Below are 23722 nucleotides of genomic sequence, written 5' to 3' on the forward strand. Positions count from 1 at the left end.
TATATATATATATATATACACACACATATATTAAATATTACAATTTTAACAAATATCTGTGATCGTATTGTTTCGTTTTTTCCCCCTTCAGTGCTACATTAAACAAAATAAATATCGGACCACTTTTACATTATTAAAACCTAACTTTCAAACACTTAGGTAGAAAATTACAACATACCTGGCAATAAAAAAAAAAAAACACAACAAAACTTTGACAAACACGGACTCCAGCTTCGCTCCAAACAAAATCTAAAATAAAACAATTCTACATTTTTCTTAGTAGCAGTGCAAAAAAATAACGAAAGAGATACTGCATCTTCATATGTATCTAGACAAATAATGAACTTGAATGACAACACAGACATCTACCAGCCCTCTGGTCCACATGGATACAGGGGACCAGAACCGGAAGTCTCAGTGACTTTACCCTTTCACCGTGTTACCCTGGAGGTTTAAAACTTATAAAAATAAAAGTGCCGGGTCCAAAAATAAAAGCACTAAAGAACATATTTTGGCGAACCTCACTTATTATTTATAACATATTTACACTTTGGTTACAGTTACATAGATTTGTATTAGTCCTGACGCAGAAATTAAGCCACATTACAAATGAATTGTAGTCTACAAAAAACGTTTCATAGTCAAAGCAAGGTTTGTTGCCATTTTCAAAGAAGCGTATAGTCCATTACAATTGTTTCGGTTCTATGTCGTCTTTAATTATAGTAATCTATGTAGTTAGTTAATTATAGTTAGTCACTTACGTTGTCCAGATGGTGGGCACCAAACCACAGGAAGCAAAGATAGTCACGGTGATCTTCCCCGACCGTTTACGGGCTGCAGAGGACCGCCACGGAGGGAGAAAGGCAGTCACACTGTCGTACAGCACTTCTGCGTGGACGACAGGTTGAAGTCATTCACCGACGCAACCCAGGCCGTCGCCGCACTGAAAAGAACCCAGGACGTGTTGGCCTGGTCCAACCTCCGGCTCCGCAAAATTGCGTCCAACAGCCCCGGCGTCATGAGAGCTTTCCCAGGAGAAGACCTCACAAAAAGACCTACAAGACCTCAACCTCAACCTCGACCTGGATGCACCTGGTAGTTTGACATCTTACAGGGGCCAGACGGGGAGAATTCTGCCTCTCCCCAGGTTCCGCCCCTCCCAATCGACACTGTGACATCTTAACACCGTCTCATACTCGACTACTGTCGACAACTTGACACCAGGAGTTCACTAACTCGAGAAAATGTCAGTAACACCAGTATGTAACTCAAAGGATATAAGCTGCTGTTAAACCTAAAAGAAGAAGAAGAAGAACGTCCATCCACCTCGCTATTGCCCTTGAGGAAGCAGAACCTTCGTTTATTTTCGGGTATGCTCACAGTGTAAGAATGATGAATACTTATCGTCATTAATCATTAATCTGCATATGTTTGCGATGTTCCACAGTTTCACACCGCTACCATTAAAGACAATAAAACACTTATTTTGTACTAGTTGTCATGCTTTTTCCACACACGTCACACCAACTAACCTAGACCCCATGCATTGCTGTCTGCAGCAATGCATGCAGTTCCACATGATTTGATAACGTGTATGAGATTGTTGTGTATGATAAGTGCTACAAATAAAGTTGACAAGTGTTACTATCTTAATTGTTGTTATCATTGTTACTTTTATTATCATTATCATAACATTATTGTGGTTTGTGGCAGTTCCGCCTGCAACAGGTCACCCGAGTGGCGTTTTCGGGGCCCTCCGACACACAGACATAGGCGAGGATGTTGAAACGTACCACTTTATTGTAGAGAGTGGGCTAGGTGGAACTGCAGAGCAGATGGAAACATTCACGACAAGGGCCCCCCTTGTGAGGATGGGTGATTTAACCTGGGCTCGTTGATCGCTCTGCCTAGCAACAGGCGGAAACTCACCCCTGATCCTGGGCCCAATTAATGAGACTGAAGACAGGTGTGGCTGCTTAAACCACTCCCACACCACATCGTTATTATTATTGTTATTATTATTATTATTATTATTATTATTATTATTATTTTATTTATTTATTTTTATTATTATTATCATTATTATTATTATTATTATTATTATTATTATTATTATTATTTTCTTTTTTCTTTTTCTTTTTTTCTTTTTTTATCACTCTGATCTGTGTCCTCCACAGAGCCATCTTAGAGAACATGGATTCCCAGCTCGGGCCTGGACCGAGGCGTATCCTGGTGACCGGCGGCAGCGGCCTGATCGGCAAGGCCATCGAGCATGTGGTGATCAAGGAAGGAGACAAGATGGATGGAGAGGAGTGGATCTTCCTCTCCTCTAAGGACGCAGATTTAATGTGAGTGTAACACTCAGGTTCGTCCTTCATTGTTTATCATTCTCATTAATTAATCTCATTGTGTCATTGGTGGAATTTATGGAATCGATTGATTGAAATGTATACAAAACCAAATGGATTTTGTTTTTACGCCCACAGAGGGGGTCTAGGAATTAATGGGGACAAAAATCCCCTTTAAATATCAAATCAAACCAGTTGGAAAACAGGTGCAGCTCGTAGGTCGGTTCCCCGACTGGAAATGTATCCACAATACCACGCCTCGGGAAAAGAAAGAGTAACACCGAATAAATGCCCACCCCTAAAAGTCAGGGTGTCTTCAGGATCTGAAAATGTCTTCAATCATATTTTAAAAAGTCCGATTTATTTATTAGGTCTCAATTGCAACATGAACATTTTAGTCTGATTGTATTTAGAATAATTACAATACATGTATTTATTTGGTCCTTCTGCATGAGAGTCAACATTTCTGAGGTCATGCTGGCTCGGGCTCCTCAGACCCGATTGCACTGATTCGTGCCTTTTGGTTTTTAAGATGTTAAAAAGTTTCTTTATTAACAATTTTTTCTTGAGCTGTGACATACTGTACCTTGAGTTGCTCAGAATGATTCATTGGTCACATGGCGACAGCGTCCACTGTAGAGTGGAATGTCCAGTTGGACATTTGATTGATACTGATTTGCTGATTGCTCAATTGTTGTTTTTTTTTGAGTAAGAACTGGTTTCAAACTGGTTCAAAATTGAGAGGGATTACATACCCTTCCTTTATTTACTCGATCAAATTAGATGATAAATAACACATACAGTATGTACACATCTATCTGCACAAGTTAACATGAGGTAGCACTATGCTTACAAATGACTACTGAGGGGGACGGCACATTATTCTATTATTTCTGTCGGGTTAGAGATGGTGTAGTTTCTTTGTTGTCGATGATGTGTTGATGAAGAAGGACTCTCCGCTGACACTGACTTGATTATAATATTACGTTTATTACAACTAAGAACAGCATCAAACCAGACTTGCCATGGATGTCTGGGAGAGAAGGGAGCCAATGCAGTCTCTCCCGAATGGAACTAGGGAGTGTCCTTTGTACTTTTACAGAGATAACGTAGCCCGTCATGTAGCCAGTTCAGCGCCTGACTGACACATCTAAGCACATTCCACGTCCCTTATCACCGGGGCCCCTGGCAATGGGCTCTCTCTCTTGGGACCCAAGGGCCCTTCTTCATCCCAAACATTCCAGACAACTCAATGGTTATGTTCAGGATTAAGGTTAGAGATGTTTAGGGTTAGGGTTTGGTTTGGGTAAGGATTAGGGTTAGGATTAGGGTGCCGTCCATGTCCAATGGGACCATTTTTGCATATAATGGGCCATCGGAACGATGGCATGGCACATGGCGCATGACACATCTGTGTCTCAGTAGTAGTTCTGTATAAATTAAACTGAGCTCACACTCAGCTCAATGCCGGATATGACCCTTGATTGGAACAGGAACCCAGTGGTAACTGGCTTCACTAACATCTTTGACTCCAAGTTTTCCTCCAAATTTATTGAGTAACGAAGGTATTCCGGGGAAATGTATCAAGTAAAAAGTAGAAATAACTTTATAAAAATAAAAATAATTAACATTATATGAATAAAGTAGTAGTAATAACTAAAGTACAGATACTCCCAAAAAAATCTTAAATATAGAATAGCTTAAATTAAAAAATTAAATAGCAAATAGAAAAAAGAAAAGACAATAAAACAATACACGTAAAAATGTATATAAACAAATTATCAAAAAAGTAAGAGCAATACAAAAAATATGAAATAAAATAAAAGAATGTTGACCGGTTACTCGAGGGGAATCCCGTGAGTTAATGTGTGTTTTTAACAGACTTAAAGAGACTTTAATCGCTATGGGCAGATCTTATCTGTACAGGCCACCACTGCTAAGGTGCGGTCTCCAGGAGCGGTCGTCAGTATAATGGTGGACGAGTTCAGCCGGATATGGTGGTTCTAGCCCACTGACAACCTTAAAAACGAGTAATAAGATCTTAAAATCAATCCTAAAGCAGACAGGAAGCCAGTGGAGGGAAGCCAATACCGTTTTTTTACGTTCATGCTGGTTGTGGTTTCACTTGTGAAGTAAGAGAGGTATTTATTAAAACAAGAGTACTTGAACCTACAGTATAAAAAATATATTTTAGAAGGTGAGAGGGAATGCTATCTCGGGGACAACATATAGCCACAGGTGAATAATGACCCCTGATAAGAAGGATATTGATCTTGGTTTATACTGAACAAAGACAGGTGGGCACAAAGGGACAGCTGACGGGTCAGTGGAGAAGCAGGAGAAGACCAAAGACGTACGTATTTACGGAGGTTTACGAAAGGTAGCGAAGTTACGTAACTCTAGCGGTAACGCCTTTCTGTGGATTACATTTCCGATGGGTTACGGCTCCATGAAATCCGAAAAACGTTGGACGTCTTTCCGTGACCAATTGCAAATTTACGACGCCTTCCTAGAACATGAACGCATCACTCATTCCCACAGTCGGGTGGACTCGACAAGTTTGACGAGTTTCTGTGGATTTATGTTCTTTTGTGTTTTTTCGCAAACCCGGCAAAGTAAGGAGGATCACAACGCCGAATCGAACACGGGGTTATATCGGAATACAAGTTCTTAATTTACAAAAAGACCAAAGGGATGAAATATTAATCAAACATCCCCACAGACATCAACGAGGTAAGATGGTACATAAACACACACACTCACACACACACACACACACACACACACACATACACACACACACACACACACACACACACACACACACACACACACACACACCTAGTTTTAACACTGTCACAAATTTCCCTGTTAAATTACACTCAACTACTGGCAGCAACAGTTACCAGCACGAAACTGTTATTCTACAGGGTACCGACTGTAATCTACAACAGCAGTTTATTACTGTAGAAAATATTACAGTACTGTGCTGTATAGAATATAAGCTTTACGGTATAACACTGTCAGCTGCATGGTTGCCATTAAACTATTATTTTAGTGTTCCTACTGTAATCTCCATAAACTCTATTTAAGTACTGTAGAATCTGATCTTTACAGTACAACACTGCCAAAAGAAAATGATTTGCAAATGTTACTCTTCAAAATTAAATCCCCTGGAAATTTTATCAACACATTCAGTGACTGACAAATTTGAAGGGATTACATTTTTGTAAAATGCATAATCTATAAAAACACTATTCCTCGTGCTGAACAAGTTCCCAATCTGCAGGTCCTCGTCCATGTACCCTGAAGTCAGTTTCTTTATTGTTTGAACTATGATAAGAGACGGCCGTATAACGTTACCACATAACATGCATCAAGCACATTCAGTGGTTTACACATTGAAAGTCATAAAATTCTTATCATATAAAATCCAAGAGAATTATTAATCTTTTCAAACAGGCGCCCAGCAATCTGTATACAACTGCCGCACCTTTAGCATCAGTTTTTTGTTCGTTCGAGATTGTGAAAGATGGCGAGCAAGTGAAAGGACAAAGCCGGAACTGCACAACTGAGGCATCTGCGCCGAACTATACTGAACCGAACAGAACATAATGCTGGTACTTGTTGCCTTAGAATGACGGGACCTGACAAGTCAGGTCCTATGTGGAGACGTGTTGTTGACCACATGAAGCCCCAACTCAAGGTCACAAGACTTGATGTTTGCACAGCCTTGCTGTGCAATTGATATCAATGCAGTAACAGAGGAGGCATCTGAGATATAAGGCGTGGTGAGCCAAGAATATTTGCACCTCACTCTGTTTCTACGTTTTTTTTTCTGTCTCTGTCCCTCTCTCTCTTTCTCTTTTGATATCAAATTCAAATTTAAATGAACTGCATTGGCAAACACGGCAGATGTGAGAGCAACCTATTAACGCTCTGTACCTGGTGAATTGTTACAGTGTGACATCCAATCCACTACAGAACGATGGAGTCCGCGCATCCGAACGCACGCGTGTCCGGCTACTTTGGGTCAGATTCAGTCGGTTTTTCAATTATTTCTGCTCCATATGTGGATCCGTTCGGAAGAAACTTGAACCACCAGATGTTCGCGACGTCCCGGTTCGAACGAGAGACGTCAACCGGACACGTCAACCGGAGACGTCAACTGTGTTCGTAGCTGCAGCAGTTGTTGTGTATTAACAAGGCGTGTTAAAGAGTCAAGATTCAAAGATGGACTAATAATGGAGGTGTAATAAACTTCACAGGTTCTGTAAATACAGTAGCTTATCTAATATTGACGAGACGGCGTGTATCCTTTTAGCAGCTTTATTCCCCAACAACTCAACCCCACGAGGTCAGGTTATACTCTGGCACATTGCATGAATGGTCCGTCACCTATTGTGTTCCCCATTGGCTGCACAATAGTTCCACCTCAATCTCTCCACATCTCCCCCTTTAAGTGAATATTTCTTTTAAACAAAATCAAATAGTATTTTAACTCAAATTCACTTCCTATCTAGGGGTTCAGGGTAGACTGCCTGAGTCCCCAAAGCTGTGCAGGGATTATTCTGCCCTGTTGACCACATCATGCGCCCTGATCTAGAAACAGTAGGAGTCTCTGGAATGACCCTGATGTGGGATCGGTTTCTGCGAAGACTTCCAGAGGGCAGCTTGATGTTGTAGGATCTTGGCGTCTGGGCTGGACCTGTGATGATTCCAGGCTGCTCGGTGTTCTTCACCCAGACTCTTTGTCCTGGTATGAGCTCTTGTTTCTGTTGTGCACGGTGTCTGTTATTGAAACAGGATGCTTGTTTCTCCTTCAGGTACTTATCCTTCTCTTTCAAAGCCTGTAGGTCAGGCCACCTTGGCTCCAACTTGTCCTGACTGATGGGCAGGGGCTTCCTGATGTTTCAAGCCATCAGTAGTTGTGCAGGAGATGCACCTTGTGCCAGGGGTGTGGCTCTGTAAGCCATGAGGGCTCTGTGTGGATCCTCTCCCTTCTTCAGGAGAGATTTGACTGTTCGCACAGCCCTTTCAGCCTCCGAATTACCTTGAGGATAACGGGGGCTGCTGGGCACATGTTTGAAGTCGTACTCTCTGGCAAAGTCCGCGAACTCCGCTGCAGCTAGCTGCGGACCATTGTCCGTGACCAGAACCTCAGGGACCCCGTGACGTGCCCAGATAGACTTCAACTTCTCCGTTACATGGGCTGTAGTAGTGGAAGTGAGGTTAGCTACTTCTATGTAGCGAGATAAATAGTCGACCACCACCAGGTACATAGCTGAATTCCACTGGAACAGATCTGCTCCAACACGCTTCCACGGCCTGTCTGGCAACGGTGTCATCAGCAGTGGTTCTTGAAGGTTATGAGCCCCCTTGGCACATATCGCACAGTGTTCCACTTTCAGCTTAATTTGCTTTGACAGACCTGGCCACCATATGGATTGCTGTGCTCTGGCGATACACTTTGTGATGCCCTGGTGACCTTCATGAATTTTGCACTTGGTTGACATAAGCACCAACATCCTTCTCCAGCTGTGTATCTTCCACCGTTAGCGACGCTTGGATCGGAGCCCTGGACAGTGCGTCTGCTGTGATCAGGTTCTTCCCTGGTACATGTTCAATCTTGTATGTAAAGCGAAGCAGTCGCAGTCTGAATCTCAGGATTCTAGGGGGCAAGTCATCAAGCGCTCTGCTGCCCAGCAGGGAAATGAGGGGCTTGTGGTCTGTTTGAATAAGGAAGTCCATCCCTATTAGATAAGACCGAAAGCGCTCACACGCCCAGCTCAGCGCCAGTGCCTCTTTTTCAATTTGTGCGTATCTACGCTCCGACTCCATCATGCTGCGTGAGCAGAAGGCCACCGGATGCCATTCGCCTGACGGTTGCTTCTGAGACAGAACCCCTCCGAGTCTAAATGAGGAAGCGTCCGCCGCAACTTTTGTCGGTCTGTTCGGGCAGTATTGTGCCAGCACTGTGGCTGAGCTCAGCTCCCGACGGAGCTCCTCGAATGCCCGCTGCTGCATTCTCCCCCACGCCCAATCACTGTCAGATTTGAGCAACTCTCTTATGGGCTGTGAGAGCTCAGCAATGTGTGGCGAGAATTTCCCAACATAATTCACCATGCCCAAATATCTTCTCACACCTGCAACGTCTGTGGGTGCGGGCATCTGCGTGATTGCTGTAATTTTGTTAGGGTCTGGTTCTAGGCCCTGGGCACCGACAATGTGACCTAGGAACTTGACACGGTCCACAGCAAACTGGCATTTTTCATTATTGAGTGTCAGCCCTTCCTTCTGTAGTCTCTCCAACACTCTGCTCAGTCTGTGGTCATGCTGTTCATGCGATGATCCAAAGACAAGAATGTCATCTGCATGACACACTGTTCCTTCCAGTCCTGCCAGCATCTGTGTCAGCCTCTTCTGAAAGTGCTCGGGCGCTGACGAAATTCCAAATGGCAATCTGTGAAAACAGTACCTCCCGAACGGTGTGATGAACGTCGTCAGGGGGACTGATTCTGGGTGCAGGGGCACCTGCCAGAAGCCAGCTGTGGCGTCGAGCTTTGTAAACACTTTCGTATCTGACAGCTTGGCGAGGGTTTCGTCCACTGCCGGCAGAATGAGCCTTTCACGGCAGACATATTCATTCAGGTGGGTCAGGTCCACGCAGATTCTTATATTTCCATTGGGCTTTGGTACCACAACAATCCCTGCGCACCACTCTGTCGGCTCATCGATGGGCGCAATCACTCCCAGAGTCTCCATTCTCTGGAGCTCCACTTTGACTTAGTCTATTAAAGGTATAGGCACACGACGGGGCAGTGACAATGCATAGGGCTTGGCATCCTCCTTCAGTTTAATTTTGTACATGCCTTTCAGGCATCCTAGGCCTGTGAACACTTTGGGATACAGCTTTTTGATGTCAGCTGTCTGAATAGTGTCAACTGTGTAGGCTAACTGCAGTGCTTCAATTGCTGGCAGACCAAGTAGTGGGGTAGCTAATCTTTCTATTACAAACGCTGGCTGTTCACTTGTCTTGTTTTTGTATTTTAAGGTTCCCTTGAACTGACCACCCACTTGTAGAGCGCTGTTGCCTGGTCCTAGCAGTCTCTTTGTTGCAGCGGTGAGCGGGCCATGCTGCTTCTTTGAGTAGACTTTAGCTGGGGTGGCTGTCACGTCCGCTCCTGTGTCCAGCTTAAATGTGGTTTGTTGACCATTTAGCCTCAGTGTCTTCTGCCATGTTTTTTGACTGACCACCAGCTGACACCCTGCCTATGAAAACAGTGTCTACATCATCCTCTTCCTGGATTTCATCCACACTGCTTAGCTTTGTTTTACAGAGGGCTGCATAGTGGCCTTTCTTGTGGCATTTCCGGCACTCTGCATCCCTTGCAGCACAGTTGTTTAGGGAATGTGGTGGTGCTTTGCCACACCGTCCACAACTCTTTTGCCCTTTTTCATTGTCCTTTTGACCCTGACCCTTGCTCTGTCTGTATGTGTCTCTGAAACTTTTTCTTAAATTTCATCATGTCCACATTAGCTTCTCTTTGGTCTGGGCTGTTTGTGTCACGCACAATGGGCTGCTGTTTCTTAACCTCTTCATGCTGTCTTATTTTCAGTACAGCTTTTGCCAGTGTTAACTCACTGTCCATCTGCAGACTCTCTGACAGGCCCTGGTGTCTTATGCCTGCCACCAACCTGTCTCTAATCAGTTCTTCCTGCAGTGCACCATATTGGCAGTGTTCTGCTAGTTTGTAAACTGCAGAAATGAACGATTCAGCCGATTCACCTGGCTCTTGGCTTCTTTTGTTAAATCTGCATCGTTCATAAATCACATTATGTTTGCAAACAAAGTATTTATCAAAGGCTTCTTTTACACTGCCGTATTTCTTTTGGTCTGCATCACTTAAGCCCAATGTGCCCAGAATGTCATCCGCTTTATCACCCATGGTGTAGACTAAGGAATTTACTTGATAGTCTTCATCCTTTTTGTCCAATCCTGCAGCAATTCTGAATCTTTCAAACCTGCGGATCCAGTTGGCCCAGCTGGGAAAGTCTGAGAAGTCAAAATTCTCTGGTGGGCTTATGGAGAGCAGGGAATCCATCATCTTCTTTTTTTTTTTTTTTTTTTTTCCAAAAAAGTAAAATCAAAAATCTTCAAAGCAGGATCACACGCGATGCTTTGCTCTCTACACCAGCACTGAGTCTCAAACTGTTTCCCCAACTCGGGTAGCTATCAGCTTTTAGTTCTGCTACTACTGTTTCTAACAGCTAGTTTAGCTCCTTTAGCTTAGCCTTTTCCGACCGGGACTTATTATGCAAACGTCCGTGTTTACTCTCACCAAACGTCGCAACCGACACTCACTGGAGACGGGACTGAGCACTCTGACACCATGTAATAAGCTTCACAGGTTCTGTCGATACTGTAGCTTATCTAATACTGACGAGACGGCGTGTATCCTTTTAGTAGCTTTATTCCCCAACAACTCAACCCCACGAGGTCAGGTTATACTCTGGCACATTGCATGAATGGTCCGTCACCAGTGTGTTCCCCATTGGCTGCACAATAGTTCCACCTCAATCTCTCCACAGGAGGAACCGTACTTCTGGGGTCCGGTTGGACCGCCTCAGCCCGGCCTGGGGATCGAACACATCTGCTGTGACCGCGCAGATAGGTTTGCATATTCTCCTCTCTTCCTGTCTGAAATGTCTTTCACGGCGCTGACAGGACGTCTGCCCGTACAAGGCGACATGAACAGGCGTGCACATCAAGTCCATTCATCCCCTCGAAGACACAAGAAGAAAAAGAAGAGAAGAAAAGAAAAGAAGAGAAGAGAGGATTGTTTTGTGAATGGGCCACACTGACTATTTAAACACACAAGCATGGGATTACTGGTAGCAGTGGGTAAGGTTTTTGGCAGGCAGAATGTTCAGGGAGATCCACCTGATGGCACAAAGATCTCTCTACCCTTCAGAGCCTTTTGGGCCTTGTCCGTCCTTTTTTGGGGGGGGTTTAAAAAGCTTTCTTTTTTCTTCCCCTTAAAAAAATACTCTGCCGTGTTTGAGGCTGGCTGTGCCTGAGAAGCATCGCCCCACCCATGTCATCCACCTTGCAGCCAAAGTAGGAGGTCTGTAGCTGCACATTCGGAAGAAGATAAGATAAGATAAGATAAGATAAGATAAGATAAGATAAACCTTTATTAGTCCCACACAGGGAAATTTTCCACAGTTACAGCAGCAAAAAGTGACAGCAGAAAAAAAGAGAGCATCAATAAAGAGTTGTAGTCACTAAAAAGTTAGAATCAAGGTAAGCACTATATGCAATATTAAATATTGTAGAAACTAAGAAGAAACAGCATAAATAGGAATCAGAACCTGCATTTGCTGGTAAAATGCAGAAACTAACAAATTAATTAGTATCTATAAGAATTTATTTATATTTGCTATATATGTATACTGTATACACTGTATCTATGATATAAATATCAATAATATAAATTATACATATATAATATAAATAATATGTATAATATATGTAAGGCGGGGGTGTCCAAACATTTTTCATTGAGGGCCAAATACAGAAAAATATGCAAAGGGCTGGGCCACTCAATAGAGTTGAGGTATATCGCCTCAACTCTAGTGTATTCAAGTTAGCAAAATCAATCAAATGTAGGTAAATTATGCTTGATAATTGAATATGCTTAAAGCAAAAAAACAGTCTACATCACAGCCTCCCATTAATGAGTTTTCATTTATTTTGTTACAAAAATGGTTGGCAGCACATTCTCAAAACAGCAGCCTCAGATTGCTTCTTGGTGAGGTTGGTGATCCCCCTTCGCAGCCCTGTATAAAGGGGGACAATAAGGGGAAAGGGGGATAGGTATATTTCAAGCTTTTTATGTAAATAAGTTATTGGGCTTGTTAACACATAAATACTGTGTAATATATTTTTAACTCACCTATAATGGGAACAGCATTGCACTCAGTGGGAGCAGTGATTCTGCGCTTTGGACTGAAGGATGGCTGGCAGGTCAGGACTAAGTTTGGTGGTTGAGATGCGAAGGACATCACAAAGATGGCTGTCGGTCATTTTGGTTCTCAATCTGTTTTCGTTCAGAGTTAACAGAGAAAATGTTTGCTCACATAGTATGTATGTTGAGCCGAACAGACTCATCATTCTTTTTGTGTGGCGTCTCATCAGAGGAAACTTGGACTTTTCCAAGCTCCGGTAGAAGTCGGGTAGAGAGAGAAGCAGCTTCAAAATTGTCCTTACCCGTTGTTGTGCCCTTTATACTCCGAAGATCAAGCAGCTTTTCCGTAATGCAAAAGTCATCGCCAACTCCCCGCAAAGAAAATAACAGCTGTGCGGTGTCTGTGGCATCTGGGCGCTCATCACATGCAATCGAGTAAAAATCAAACGCACAAGCTTTATCTGACACTTGATGTTTTGAGTTAGCTGACAAGTCTTAGATTCGCCGCACAACTGTATTTCTGGACATGCTAAAGTTGTTGAATTCTCGTTCTTTGATTTCTCTTGTTTTGTGGAGAAGCCGCCTTGTTCAAGACAGTAGCTCAACCTACTGTCAAAACTAAGAAGTTTAATAGAGTCAAGGGCAAGTTTCTTGTGTGGGCCATATTCCATTATATTTTTTGAATTTGCTGCGGGCCAATTAAAAATGGACCATGGGCCGCAGTTGACACCCCTGATGTAAGTAATTAAACACAATTATTTTATAGAATTAATACATGAATATATTAATATATTACTTATTTATATGTATACATATTCATTATTATGCGTTATATAGTCATTATTTGCCATTATATACATTTGTCTGAAAAGACAAACATCTTGACTTTTTGGTTCAATAAATGCCCGCCTGTAAAGGCTGGTTTTGTTATACCTGTGTCCTGGTCTATCTCTGCCCCGCAACGGACAAGAGACTTTGGTGCCCAACGTAAAAATGCAAAGACTCCCCGCTACCACAGTGATATAGCTTATGTTGTTGGAAATTATTTCATAACTAGTAAGATAAGCTTGAGAACTGTTTTCACAGTTTCACACACTTATCTGTCTTTGGCTAATTTCCATTGAGAGGAGTCAGATTTCACTGTGCACATCACTGTGCAAGTTGGCCCACTTGTCTATCGTGGTCTAATTGATATGACGAGTGTAACCATGGCCATTATTTGTTTGTTTGTCTTTTTCCGCAGAGATCTAGTGCAGACAAGGGCTGTGTTTGAGAAGTATCGTCCCACCCATGTCATCCACCTCGCTGCCAAAGTAGGGGGACTGTACCTGCACATGCGGGAGAACCTGCATTTCCTGGTAAATGCACAAAATAACAAATGAATTAGCATCCATAAGAATTAATTTAGATTGACTATATATGTATATATATTACATAAATATAAATAATATATAACAATATAAATAATATGTATAATATATGTAAATAATAAAAATCTATTATTATATAGAATTAATACATGCATATATGAATAATTTATATATATATATATATATATATATATATATATATATATAGTATATACACCGCGTTCCAAATTATTATGCAAATGATATTTTTCTCAGATTTTCCTAAATAGTCGATGCAAATTAAGTCAGTATAATTTTCAAGTCATCAACCGTTAGGGTATAATTTGAATGTTATTGAACAAACCTCCCAATGGTAACAGTATTTTTTTTAAATAAAAAACTCAAAATGCACTGTTCCAAATTATTATGCACAAAGGTGTTTTAAAACATTTTATAGGTTGCAAAGAACTGAAAATGGTCATTTGTTGAATTTGCAGCATTAGGAGGTCATATTTACTGAAATTAAAAGCTATTTCCATCAAAAACATCTTCACAGGCCAAGTTACATGTTAACATAGGACCCTTCTTTCATATCACCTTCACAGTTTTTGCATCCATTGAACTTGTGAGTTTTTGGAGAGTTTCTGCTTGGATTTCCTTGCAGGATGTCAGAATAGCCTCCCAGAGCTGCTGTTTTGATGCAAACTGCCTCCCACCCTCATCGATCTTTTGCTTGAGGATGCTCCAAAGGTTCTCAATAGGGTTGAGGTCAGGGGGGGATGGGGGCCACACCATGAGTTTCTCTCCTTTTATGGCCATAGCAGCCAATGACACAGAGGTATTGTTTGCAGCATGAGATGGTGCATTGTCAGGCATGAAGATGATTTTGCTACGGAAGGCATGGTTCTTCTTTTTGTACCATGGAAGAAAGTGGTCAGTCAGAAACTCTATATACTTTGCCGAGGTCATTTTCACACCTTCAGGGGCCCTAAGGGGCCTACGAGCTCTCTCCCCAAGATTCCGGCCCAAAACATGACTCCGCCACCTCCTTGCTGACGTGGCAGCCTTGTTGGGACATGGTGGCCATCCACCAACCATCCACTACTCCATCTATCTGCACCTTCCAGGGTTGCACGGCACTCATCAGTAAACAAGACTGTTTGAAAATGAATCTTCATGTTTTTCTGGGCCCACTGCAACCGTTTCGGCTTGTGAGCATTGGTTCGGGGGGGCCCAATAGTAGGTTTATGCACAACTGCAAGCCTCTGGAGGATCCTACACCTCGAGGTTCACAGGACTCCAGAGGCACCAGCAGCTTCAAATACCTGTTTGCTGCTTTGTAACGCCATTTTAGCAGCTGCTCTCTTAATACCATGAATTTGTCTGGCAGAAACCCTCCCCATTATGCCTTTATCTGCACAAACCCGTCTGTGATCTGAATCAGCCCCAAATCTCTTCACAGTACGATGATCACGCTTAAGTTTTCATGAAATATCTAATGTTTTCATACCTTTTCCAAGGCATTGCACTATTTGACGCTTTTTTTTTAGATCCTTTTTCTTTCCAATATTGCTTGAAACCTGTGGCCTGCTTAATAATGTGGAACGTCCTTCTTAAGTAGTTTTCCTTGAATTGGGCTCACCTCACAAACTAATTATCACAGGTGTCTGAGATTGATTTCAGTGATCCAAAGAGCCCTGAGACACAATACCATCCATGAGTTTAATCAAAAAACAAAAAATGTAATGTTTAGGACACTTAAATCCAATTTGCAAAATAATTTGGAACGCGGTGTGTGTGTGTGTGTGTGTGTGTGTGTGTGTGTGTGTGTATATATATATATATATATATATATATATATATTTATACTGTATATAGATATGCAGTTTTTGTCAATGAATGTGGAAAAAACATCAACGACACACAAACTATATACAGTATATATATATATAAATTTTTTTTTAATCATTGGAAAGTAAGTGAGACAGTAAAGGGGAAAAACATCTTCATGGGGTAGACAGGATCAGAACGAGTAAGATCCAGATGCCTGAAGACTCCCAGGACAATGCATATTGCTTGACCTATCCAAATATAGTATGGCGTCCATGTAATTCCACCTTATTCACCCCACGCCTCCAGAGGGACAACCTGAGGATCAACGACAACGTGCTGCAGACGGCCCATGAGCTGGGTGTCACCAAGGTGGTGTCCTGCATGTCCAGCTGCATCTTCCCAGACAAGACCTCCTACCCCATCGACGAGACCATGGTGCGTCCTGCTTATTCATTGGAATGAGTCTCGACCAGTTTGGCAATACATAATAATATACTAATAACAACATTTATTTGTATTGTTAGGGCCTTTCATACACAACATGCAACTCCAAGTGATTTACATTAATAGAAAGCCATCAAATTGTAAGAATAAAATCAAAGGAAAAAAGCAAAATGCATTTAATGAAAATTGGTCAAATATATTTAAATCGTTCAGATTTAGGGCATCAAATTAGAAGGATCACGATCATTCCTCAGCAAACTATTTTTAATCCTTATTGCTCCTCAATTAGTGCTTTTCTCTCTGCCTGGCTCTCCTAGGACCAGAGTAGATGCTCGGTATGTACATAATTTTGATGCCCCAACCAGTACCATGTGTTGGAGAAATTCTCCTGTGTGGCCGGTGAGGTTGATCTACCTGCTACAGGAAAATAAAACTGAGAGTATTAAAGATATTTATTCTTTAAAAAAAAAAAAAAAAAAAAAAAGATATTTATTCTGAAGAATAAAAAGAAAGATTCAGAGCTGAAAGCAAAGCTTGTTCAGACCAGCCCACCCCTACTAAAATCTCTTCATATAAACTCTTGAGAGGCTCAGTGAAAAACCCCAGGCAATCTGGTTTAAAATTTACGTGACCTACAAAAGACTATTGTCCTATATAAAACATGTAAAACATCAGTCACAAGATTGATCATGTGCATTTTTCTCTCACACATGCATGCATACCCAACAAAACAACACCCTGATTGATTGGAATTCCTTATGATGCAAAACTTTTAACATAGGATAGGATGAGATAAGATAGGATAAGTAAATGAAATGAATGAATCCAAATGAAATTGAAATTTTTAGAAATTCAGGAAAACGTAGATGAAATTCCTGAAATTAGAAATTGAGAATAATTCATGATATAGATAGCTAATTATTATTAACGTTACACATTTGTGAAATGTGTATTTGGGTTTCTAATAGAAACAAACGGCTGTATTTTGAGCTAGATTGAACAATAGCATCACCATTCTACTGACTGTAAAGGCACCTTAACCGCAGGGTCTGGATTTGTATAGCACATTTTACATAGTATAATTTACACTTAGTAGCTTTCCCCAGGTGTGTGTAGACAGAGTCTTTCTTTCACAGATCATCTTTCTCAGTTCTTTGCCACCCACTCCCCGGCACGGTGACCTTATGAACAATTGTAACATTTATGAATGGCAAAAACTGTATAGTGCTGTCACTTTATTATGTTGTTGCTTTGCACATTAGGTTTGTAGGAATTAGGTTAGCTATTATGTTCGGTTTAGTAACTTATGTCCATAATCTCCGGGTGCGTTGTAAAGGCGTTTCACCGCATGTATGTATGAAGGTTCCAGTTCAAATTCAAGTTCAAGTTCAAGTTCAAGAGGTTACTTGTCACATACATATACATACGGTCATACATATGCAGTGAAATGTCATGACACCCGGTGATTACGCACAATAAGCTCTATAAGCTCTAAAAATACTAAAAATACTAAAACGTGCGTAGTCGACACAAAGTGCACGCAGAGGCTGCCGCAAGGGGCGGCGCCACAATCGCGATTCCAGGTTCTATAATTATATAATAGAATGAATTGTCTGTGTTGTATTAAATATACATTTAAATCCTCCTAAATGAAGTATATATGTATGTGACGGCTAAACCTCTTGAATCTTGAATCTTGAATCATCACTTTGCACCCCAATTTTTGGAACCAATCCATTTGCATTACACTGAATCTAACTATACTATGTACGTTCTTGAGCAACTTATCATTATAACTTATTATTACTTATAATTTTTATTATTTGATTAACTTTTTCGTACTTTATCTTACAAAGTAATTTCACTGCATAAATGTATGAACGTACATGTACATGTATGTGACAAATAAACCTCTTGAATCTCTTATCATATCTAGTTATCTTATCTAATCTTAAATCATCGACTTTCCATAGATCCACAACGGCCCCCCGCACGACTCCAACTTCTGCTACTCGCACGCCAAGAGGATGATCGATGTTCAGAACAGGTGAGCATCGTGTTCATCATGCGGCGTCATTTCCCCGACCGCCCACCATCCGTACGGTTATAGATGCAGCAGCAAACAACACAGGTCAATATGTAAACTTCATCCCCAGTTCGAAGTCAAAATGCTTCCGTCAGCGCCAATAAAAAAACACCACCGTGCAAACCTCACCACGAGAAGAGTCCAGAACACGACCACCCGAGGCCCGACCGGGACCCCACATTTTGTTATCGCCTGGCCTTTAACGGCTGGCTCTAATCAGATCTCGGATCCGGGTCGAAATTTTTGTGAAGACCTCTAGTCCTGTGTCTAGCCTGGTGTCTGGTAGATTTACGAGCCGCGGGTGTTGGGTGTCCACCATTCAGAAGAATTCTCATTGTTTGACCGGAACCCATAGGGCGTACTTCCAGCAGTACGGCCGCCGCTACACCGCCATCATCCCCACCAACGTGTTCGGACCGCACGACAACTTCAACATAGAGAACGGTCACGTGCTGTCGGCGCTTATAAACAAGACGTACAAAGCCAAAAGTAAGGAAATCATATGCACACACAGACACACACACACACACACACACTGCACAAGTTACATAAACACGCTAGAAAATGTAACTTTTCTTCTTATCTGACCTTCAGAGGAAGGCACGGCTCTGAACGTGTGGGGCTCTGGGAATCCTCAAAGGCAGTTCACCTATTCCCTGGTACAGTATACATCTCTACACAAATTAATGTATTTCCGACAGACAACTCTTTGATTTCATTTCTGAAGTCCTGTATTCATTCAGCAGCGTTTGGGTTTGACGCCTGGGCCCATTGCCAAACAACCAAAAACCAAGCCAGTACAACACACGTACAACAATAAAGGCATATTGTATACACTGTAAACTGTATAACCAAGCAGTCACCTGTCCAAATAACTCAAAGAGGTCATAGTTGATTGTCTATCTGGACCATTAGCAACCTGCTCTAGCCCTATTGTGACTACCACAACGTGTGTGAGCACACACACGCACGCACGCACGCACGCGCGCACACGCACACACACACACACACACACACACACACACACACACACAGAAACAGGACAAAACAATATATCTTTATTGATACAGAAATGATCCGCCTTGCGTCTGCATGTGAGTAAAAATGACCACTACATTGCTTAAAACGCTGTACTGGGACATTCAGCCTAGAGCTAACTTTATTACATCACCATTATATAGACATCCCAGTTCACAGCTTGTATTCCTCCAGGCACTGTACCGTAAAATCTAAAAAATAAATGGAATCTAAATAATATTCGCCGGACAGGTCGTACAGCTCTGGTATCCAAGCCTCTCCTCCATATTGACAAAAAGGGGGCTGCTGCGCGGACAGGCTGTCGTGACGGAGGCCGGACAGCCTGAATGCGCCAGAATGCGTGCACTCGCAGATTTGCACGCTCCAAAGACGCTTCATGCGAACCAGCCCTTAGTGAGCTAGAAATATTGGAGTGACGACCTCGAATCCCCCCATTGGATGGAAGAGTTGAGCCCGACAGGTGATGCAGGGGGGAGTTGGAGGGAGGGCAGCAAGCAGGCAGCAAGCAGGCAGAAAAGCAGGCCGGGCAGAAAGGATTGGCTGCTTGAATACGCCAGCCCATAAGGGCGTGGAAGTGCGTGGTGCCGTCGAGTTGTCTGACAGAATGAGCTCCGCAACCTAGGGCTCATATGTACAGTATATATATTTCATATATACTGTATGTGTATATATTTAAGACAAGCTGTGTAGGATTTTGCCATATTTCAGAAACATACTGTATTGGACGGATATCACCACTTCAATCTGTACTGCACTGCACAGGGAAGAAAACGAGCCCCCATCAGCTCTCTCTCTCCCTCTCTCGCTCTCTCTCTTTCTCTCTGATGAAACTTTTTTTTTTTTTTGGTGATTCTGTTGTGTCCAAACCTGTTTGTGTGTGTGCATGATTTGCACCATAACCTGCTGAGACCAAACCTCTAATCCCCAAGTTACCCTCATCGGCAACGGCAGATGATAGCGAGCGACACCAGGTTTTATAGACTGGCAAACACAGACCAAAACAATGGGATATACATACTGAAGGGATCCCTTCGGCATCATTTATTTTATTGCGCGTGACTTATTTTATTGCGCGTGACTTATTTTATGGTGCGTATAGGTTTTTTCTTTTTTCGGATATATATTGCGTTATTTTGATACTCATTTCATTGTGTATATTCTATTCTCAGGACATCGGCCGCCTCATCCTCTGGGTGCTGAGGGAATATAACGAGATCGACCCTATCATCCTCTCTGGTGAGAACAGCGGCGTTCACAATCCAATTTCATTCAGAAATAAGGCATATTTGTGGTAAACTTTTCCATAAAGAGCTTTTAAGTGGAGGGAGTGATGATATGCTTCGGCCTGTCTGGGTTCATGTTTGTAGATCATTATTATTATCATCATCATCATCATCATCATCATCATCATCATCATCATCATTATTAATAACACATGTATTATTATTATTATTATTATTATTAATAATAATAATAATAATAATAATAATAATAATAATAATAATAATAATAATAATAACAATAATAATAATTAATAATAATAATAGTAATAGTAATAATAATAACAATAACAATAAAAAAAAATGGTATTATTATTATTATTATTATTATTATTATTATTATATTCTCTGTACCATGTTAGGAGGTTGTGTTTCAAGACGGAAGCAAGACTTTTCCAAGGCAAATATCATCGGCTCTGTTATACCAGCACACTGGATATGACAAGTATTTTTACTTTCAATACTTTAAGAACATTCTTTAATGATGCTTGTAAATGAAACAACGGTTTAACTTTTAATCATTTTGCTGGGGAACCCCCTGTAACGTCCTGGAGGACAGCTGGGGGGTTCCCGGACCCCACATTGATAAACCAGTACTTCAGATAAAATGGCTCTATCGCAAATATGTCACCAGCCAAGCACGGAGTGTGTTTCAATGTGTGTGTGTGTGTGTGTGTGTGTGTGTGTGTGTGTGTGTGTGTGTGTCTCTCACCGTGTCAGTTATAGCGCACGCCTTCTACATATTATATGCTTTAACGTATTCATTTGGTATTTATAGACCTGTTAAAAATCACTGATACCCTCCTCTCGATCTGATCCCACAGTGGGAGAACAGGAGGAAGTCATGATCAAGGAGGCTGTTGAGATGATTGTGGAGTCGCTCGACTTTAAAGGCAAAATTGTCGTATCCTTTCCAGCTCTCCTCAAGGCTCTCTTAGTATCAAAACAGTTGCCAGATTGGTCCCCGCCGTTATTTTTGTGTCAAATTTCGACCATGAATTTAATTTTGCTTCGGAAAAGAAAACTTTCGATCGGCTTGTCAAAAAAAATGTTGTGGAAACACTCTGCTGTTATGAGGCGGGTGCCATAGACAAACAGAGAAAGGCCTTTAAGGTTGGCTTGCAGCCGACCCCTCTGAGCCGGTGACCCTTGACCCCCTGGCACCAGTTTGACACCAGCAGGTCGGACGGCCAGCTGAAGAAGACAGCAAGCAACGCCAAGCTGCGGCGCTACGTCCCCGACTTCGCCTTCACGCCTCTTAAAGAAGGTCAGAGATCAGAGGACACTGGTTCATTTTAGAAACGCGGTCTGAATTAGAGCTGCAAAGATGCGTGATGCAGTTCCCATGTGGTGACGGGGACGACGGAAATAATAAATACTGAAAGACTATTATCAGGAGTATAAAAAAGCATTAAAATGGGAGTGGAACGCTGGTGATGTGACAGTAACTGAATACATGTCAAGTCAAGTCAAGTCACACTTTATTTATAGAGCGCATTTCATACCAGGGCAACACAATGTGCTTTACAAAGAAATACAAAAAAGAAAGAGAGAACATAGTTGTCAGCCGGTCATTACAAAAGAATGCCCCTGAAACAACAGCAACAACAAAAGCAACAACAAAGACAACAAAAACAACAATAAAAGCGACTCCGACCACAGTGGCAGCAACAACAGCCACAGAAACAACAACAACGGAAGACACCAGCAGCAACGACAGCAGCAGCAACGTACACCCAAAGGCGTCACCTGAACCGGAAGTGGTAGCTCTCACCGGAACTGGAAAGGTCACTCAGGTCAGAGATGGTTAAGTCGAGGTATAAGGCTCTGTTAAGTTGAGGTATAAGGCAAGCGAGATGTCAAGTTTGGGTACAAGGTTAGCAGCAGCAACGACAACACCAGCAGCAGCAGCAACGACAACGCCAGCAGTGACAATACCAGCAGCAGTCAACAGCAGCAATAAAAAACAGAAACAGCAATAGCGCACAAGAGAAGACGTCACCGGGACCGGAAGTGGTAGCTCTCACCGGAAACGGGAATTTCAACTGTGTGCGCCGTCTCATCTTAATCCAGTCACGGTCCTTTAATTAGCGACCCTAAGTTACGGGTCAAGTTTTCAATCAGTCCTCGGGAGGGAGATCCTTTTGAGTCTTTCTCTTCGAAAACACACCCTCCTAATGATCCTCGAGGTGTAATATCGCAACGGAAACGACCACAGCAGCAGAAATAGCAGCAACATCAACAGCAGCAGCAACAACAGCGAAACCAAAGCAGGAGCAACAACAGCAGCAGCAACGTACACGCAAAGATGTCACCGGAAGCGGAAGTGGTAGCTCTCACCGGAACTGGAAAGGTCACTCAGGTCAGAGATGGTTAAGTCGAGGTATAAGGTTACGTTAAGTTGAGGTATAAGGCAAGCGAGAGTCAAGTTTAGGTATAAGGTTAGCAGCAGCAACGACAACATTGACAACACAGTCAGTCAGTCATAGACTGTCATAGACTGTAGCAAACAGCAAGGTTTTTAACTTGCTTTTAAAAGTTATTATGTAACTGAATAACTATATATTACCAATATATTACTTTTCACGCCACTAAATGTTTATCTAGCACTTGCAAGCACTTTTTATAGAGTTTTCATGCAAACATTACAATCAGTTAATAAAAAACGTCAACGCAAACATGAGGCCAACCAAAGCTCAACCATCAAATATTTAATCTGAGCAAACAGATTAAACTTTAACGCATTAGGGATATAATGCATCATCACCATCACACCAAAATGTGAGGTCATAATGTTGAACAAGCATTCATATTTTATTTATATTTTAGCAAACTCCCCACCCGGTAAAGACCTCTCAGCTTTTTCCTGTGTAATACTCTTCTGTTCAAGTCTCTCAACCCTTTTCTGAGCATGCAAATGAAATGGCAGATTTGACTGAAACTTTGCCTGCCCCTTTGCATTATGTTTGCATTGCTTTATGCTATTTCCTCCTTGCAGCCATCCAAAGGACCTGCGACTGGTTCGTGGAGAACTACGACACCGCTCGCACATAGAGATGCCGCCGTCACTGAAAGACCGCTATCGCCTGTTGCACCTTTCGAGTTAAAACAAATTTTAACAAAATGATTGTTCTCGGTTCCACTGGTTCTAATGACAACTGTTCTGACGGTATTTGAAATGTGACTGTTCAATTCTGTTCCAAATTCATTACTGCAATAAATACTCTACATATAAGCCATTCTCGTTATTTTGGTATTAATTAACCAGTACGGATGGATATCAGGGTATACAACAGTACAATATCAGAGGCAACCATGAGCAATACAATACAAGAGCAACATTCAAGAGGGAAATATAAGTTTGTGTGATACT

The 23722-nt window shown here is 42.0% G+C and overlaps 1 protein-coding gene across 1 annotated transcript; it reads left to right on the forward strand.

Moving 5' to 3' along the window:
• Window positions 1–2193: 2193 nt before the first annotated feature.
• On the forward strand, window positions 2194–23512 carry LOC307236433 (GDP-L-fucose synthase-like; the record flags this gene model as incomplete). The annotated part of the gene is made up of 10 exons (XM_080008854.1): window positions 2194–2348; window positions 13563–13677; window positions 15808–15936; window positions 17919–17992; window positions 18387–18520; window positions 18626–18690; window positions 20239–20305; window positions 21174–21253; window positions 21517–21616; window positions 23348–23512. 10 exons carry the CDS (start codon window positions 2194–2196, stop codon window positions 23401–23403), a joined length of 975 nt encoding a protein of 324 aa, XP_079864980.1. The 3' UTR covers window positions 23404–23512.
• Window positions 23513–23722: the final 210 nt, after the last annotated feature.

This window comes from Zeus faber (assembly GCF_960531495.2).
Source record: "Zeus faber genome assembly, chromosome: 11".
NCBI classification, from domain to species: Eukaryota; Metazoa; Chordata; class Actinopteri; order Zeiformes; family Zeidae; genus Zeus; species Zeus faber.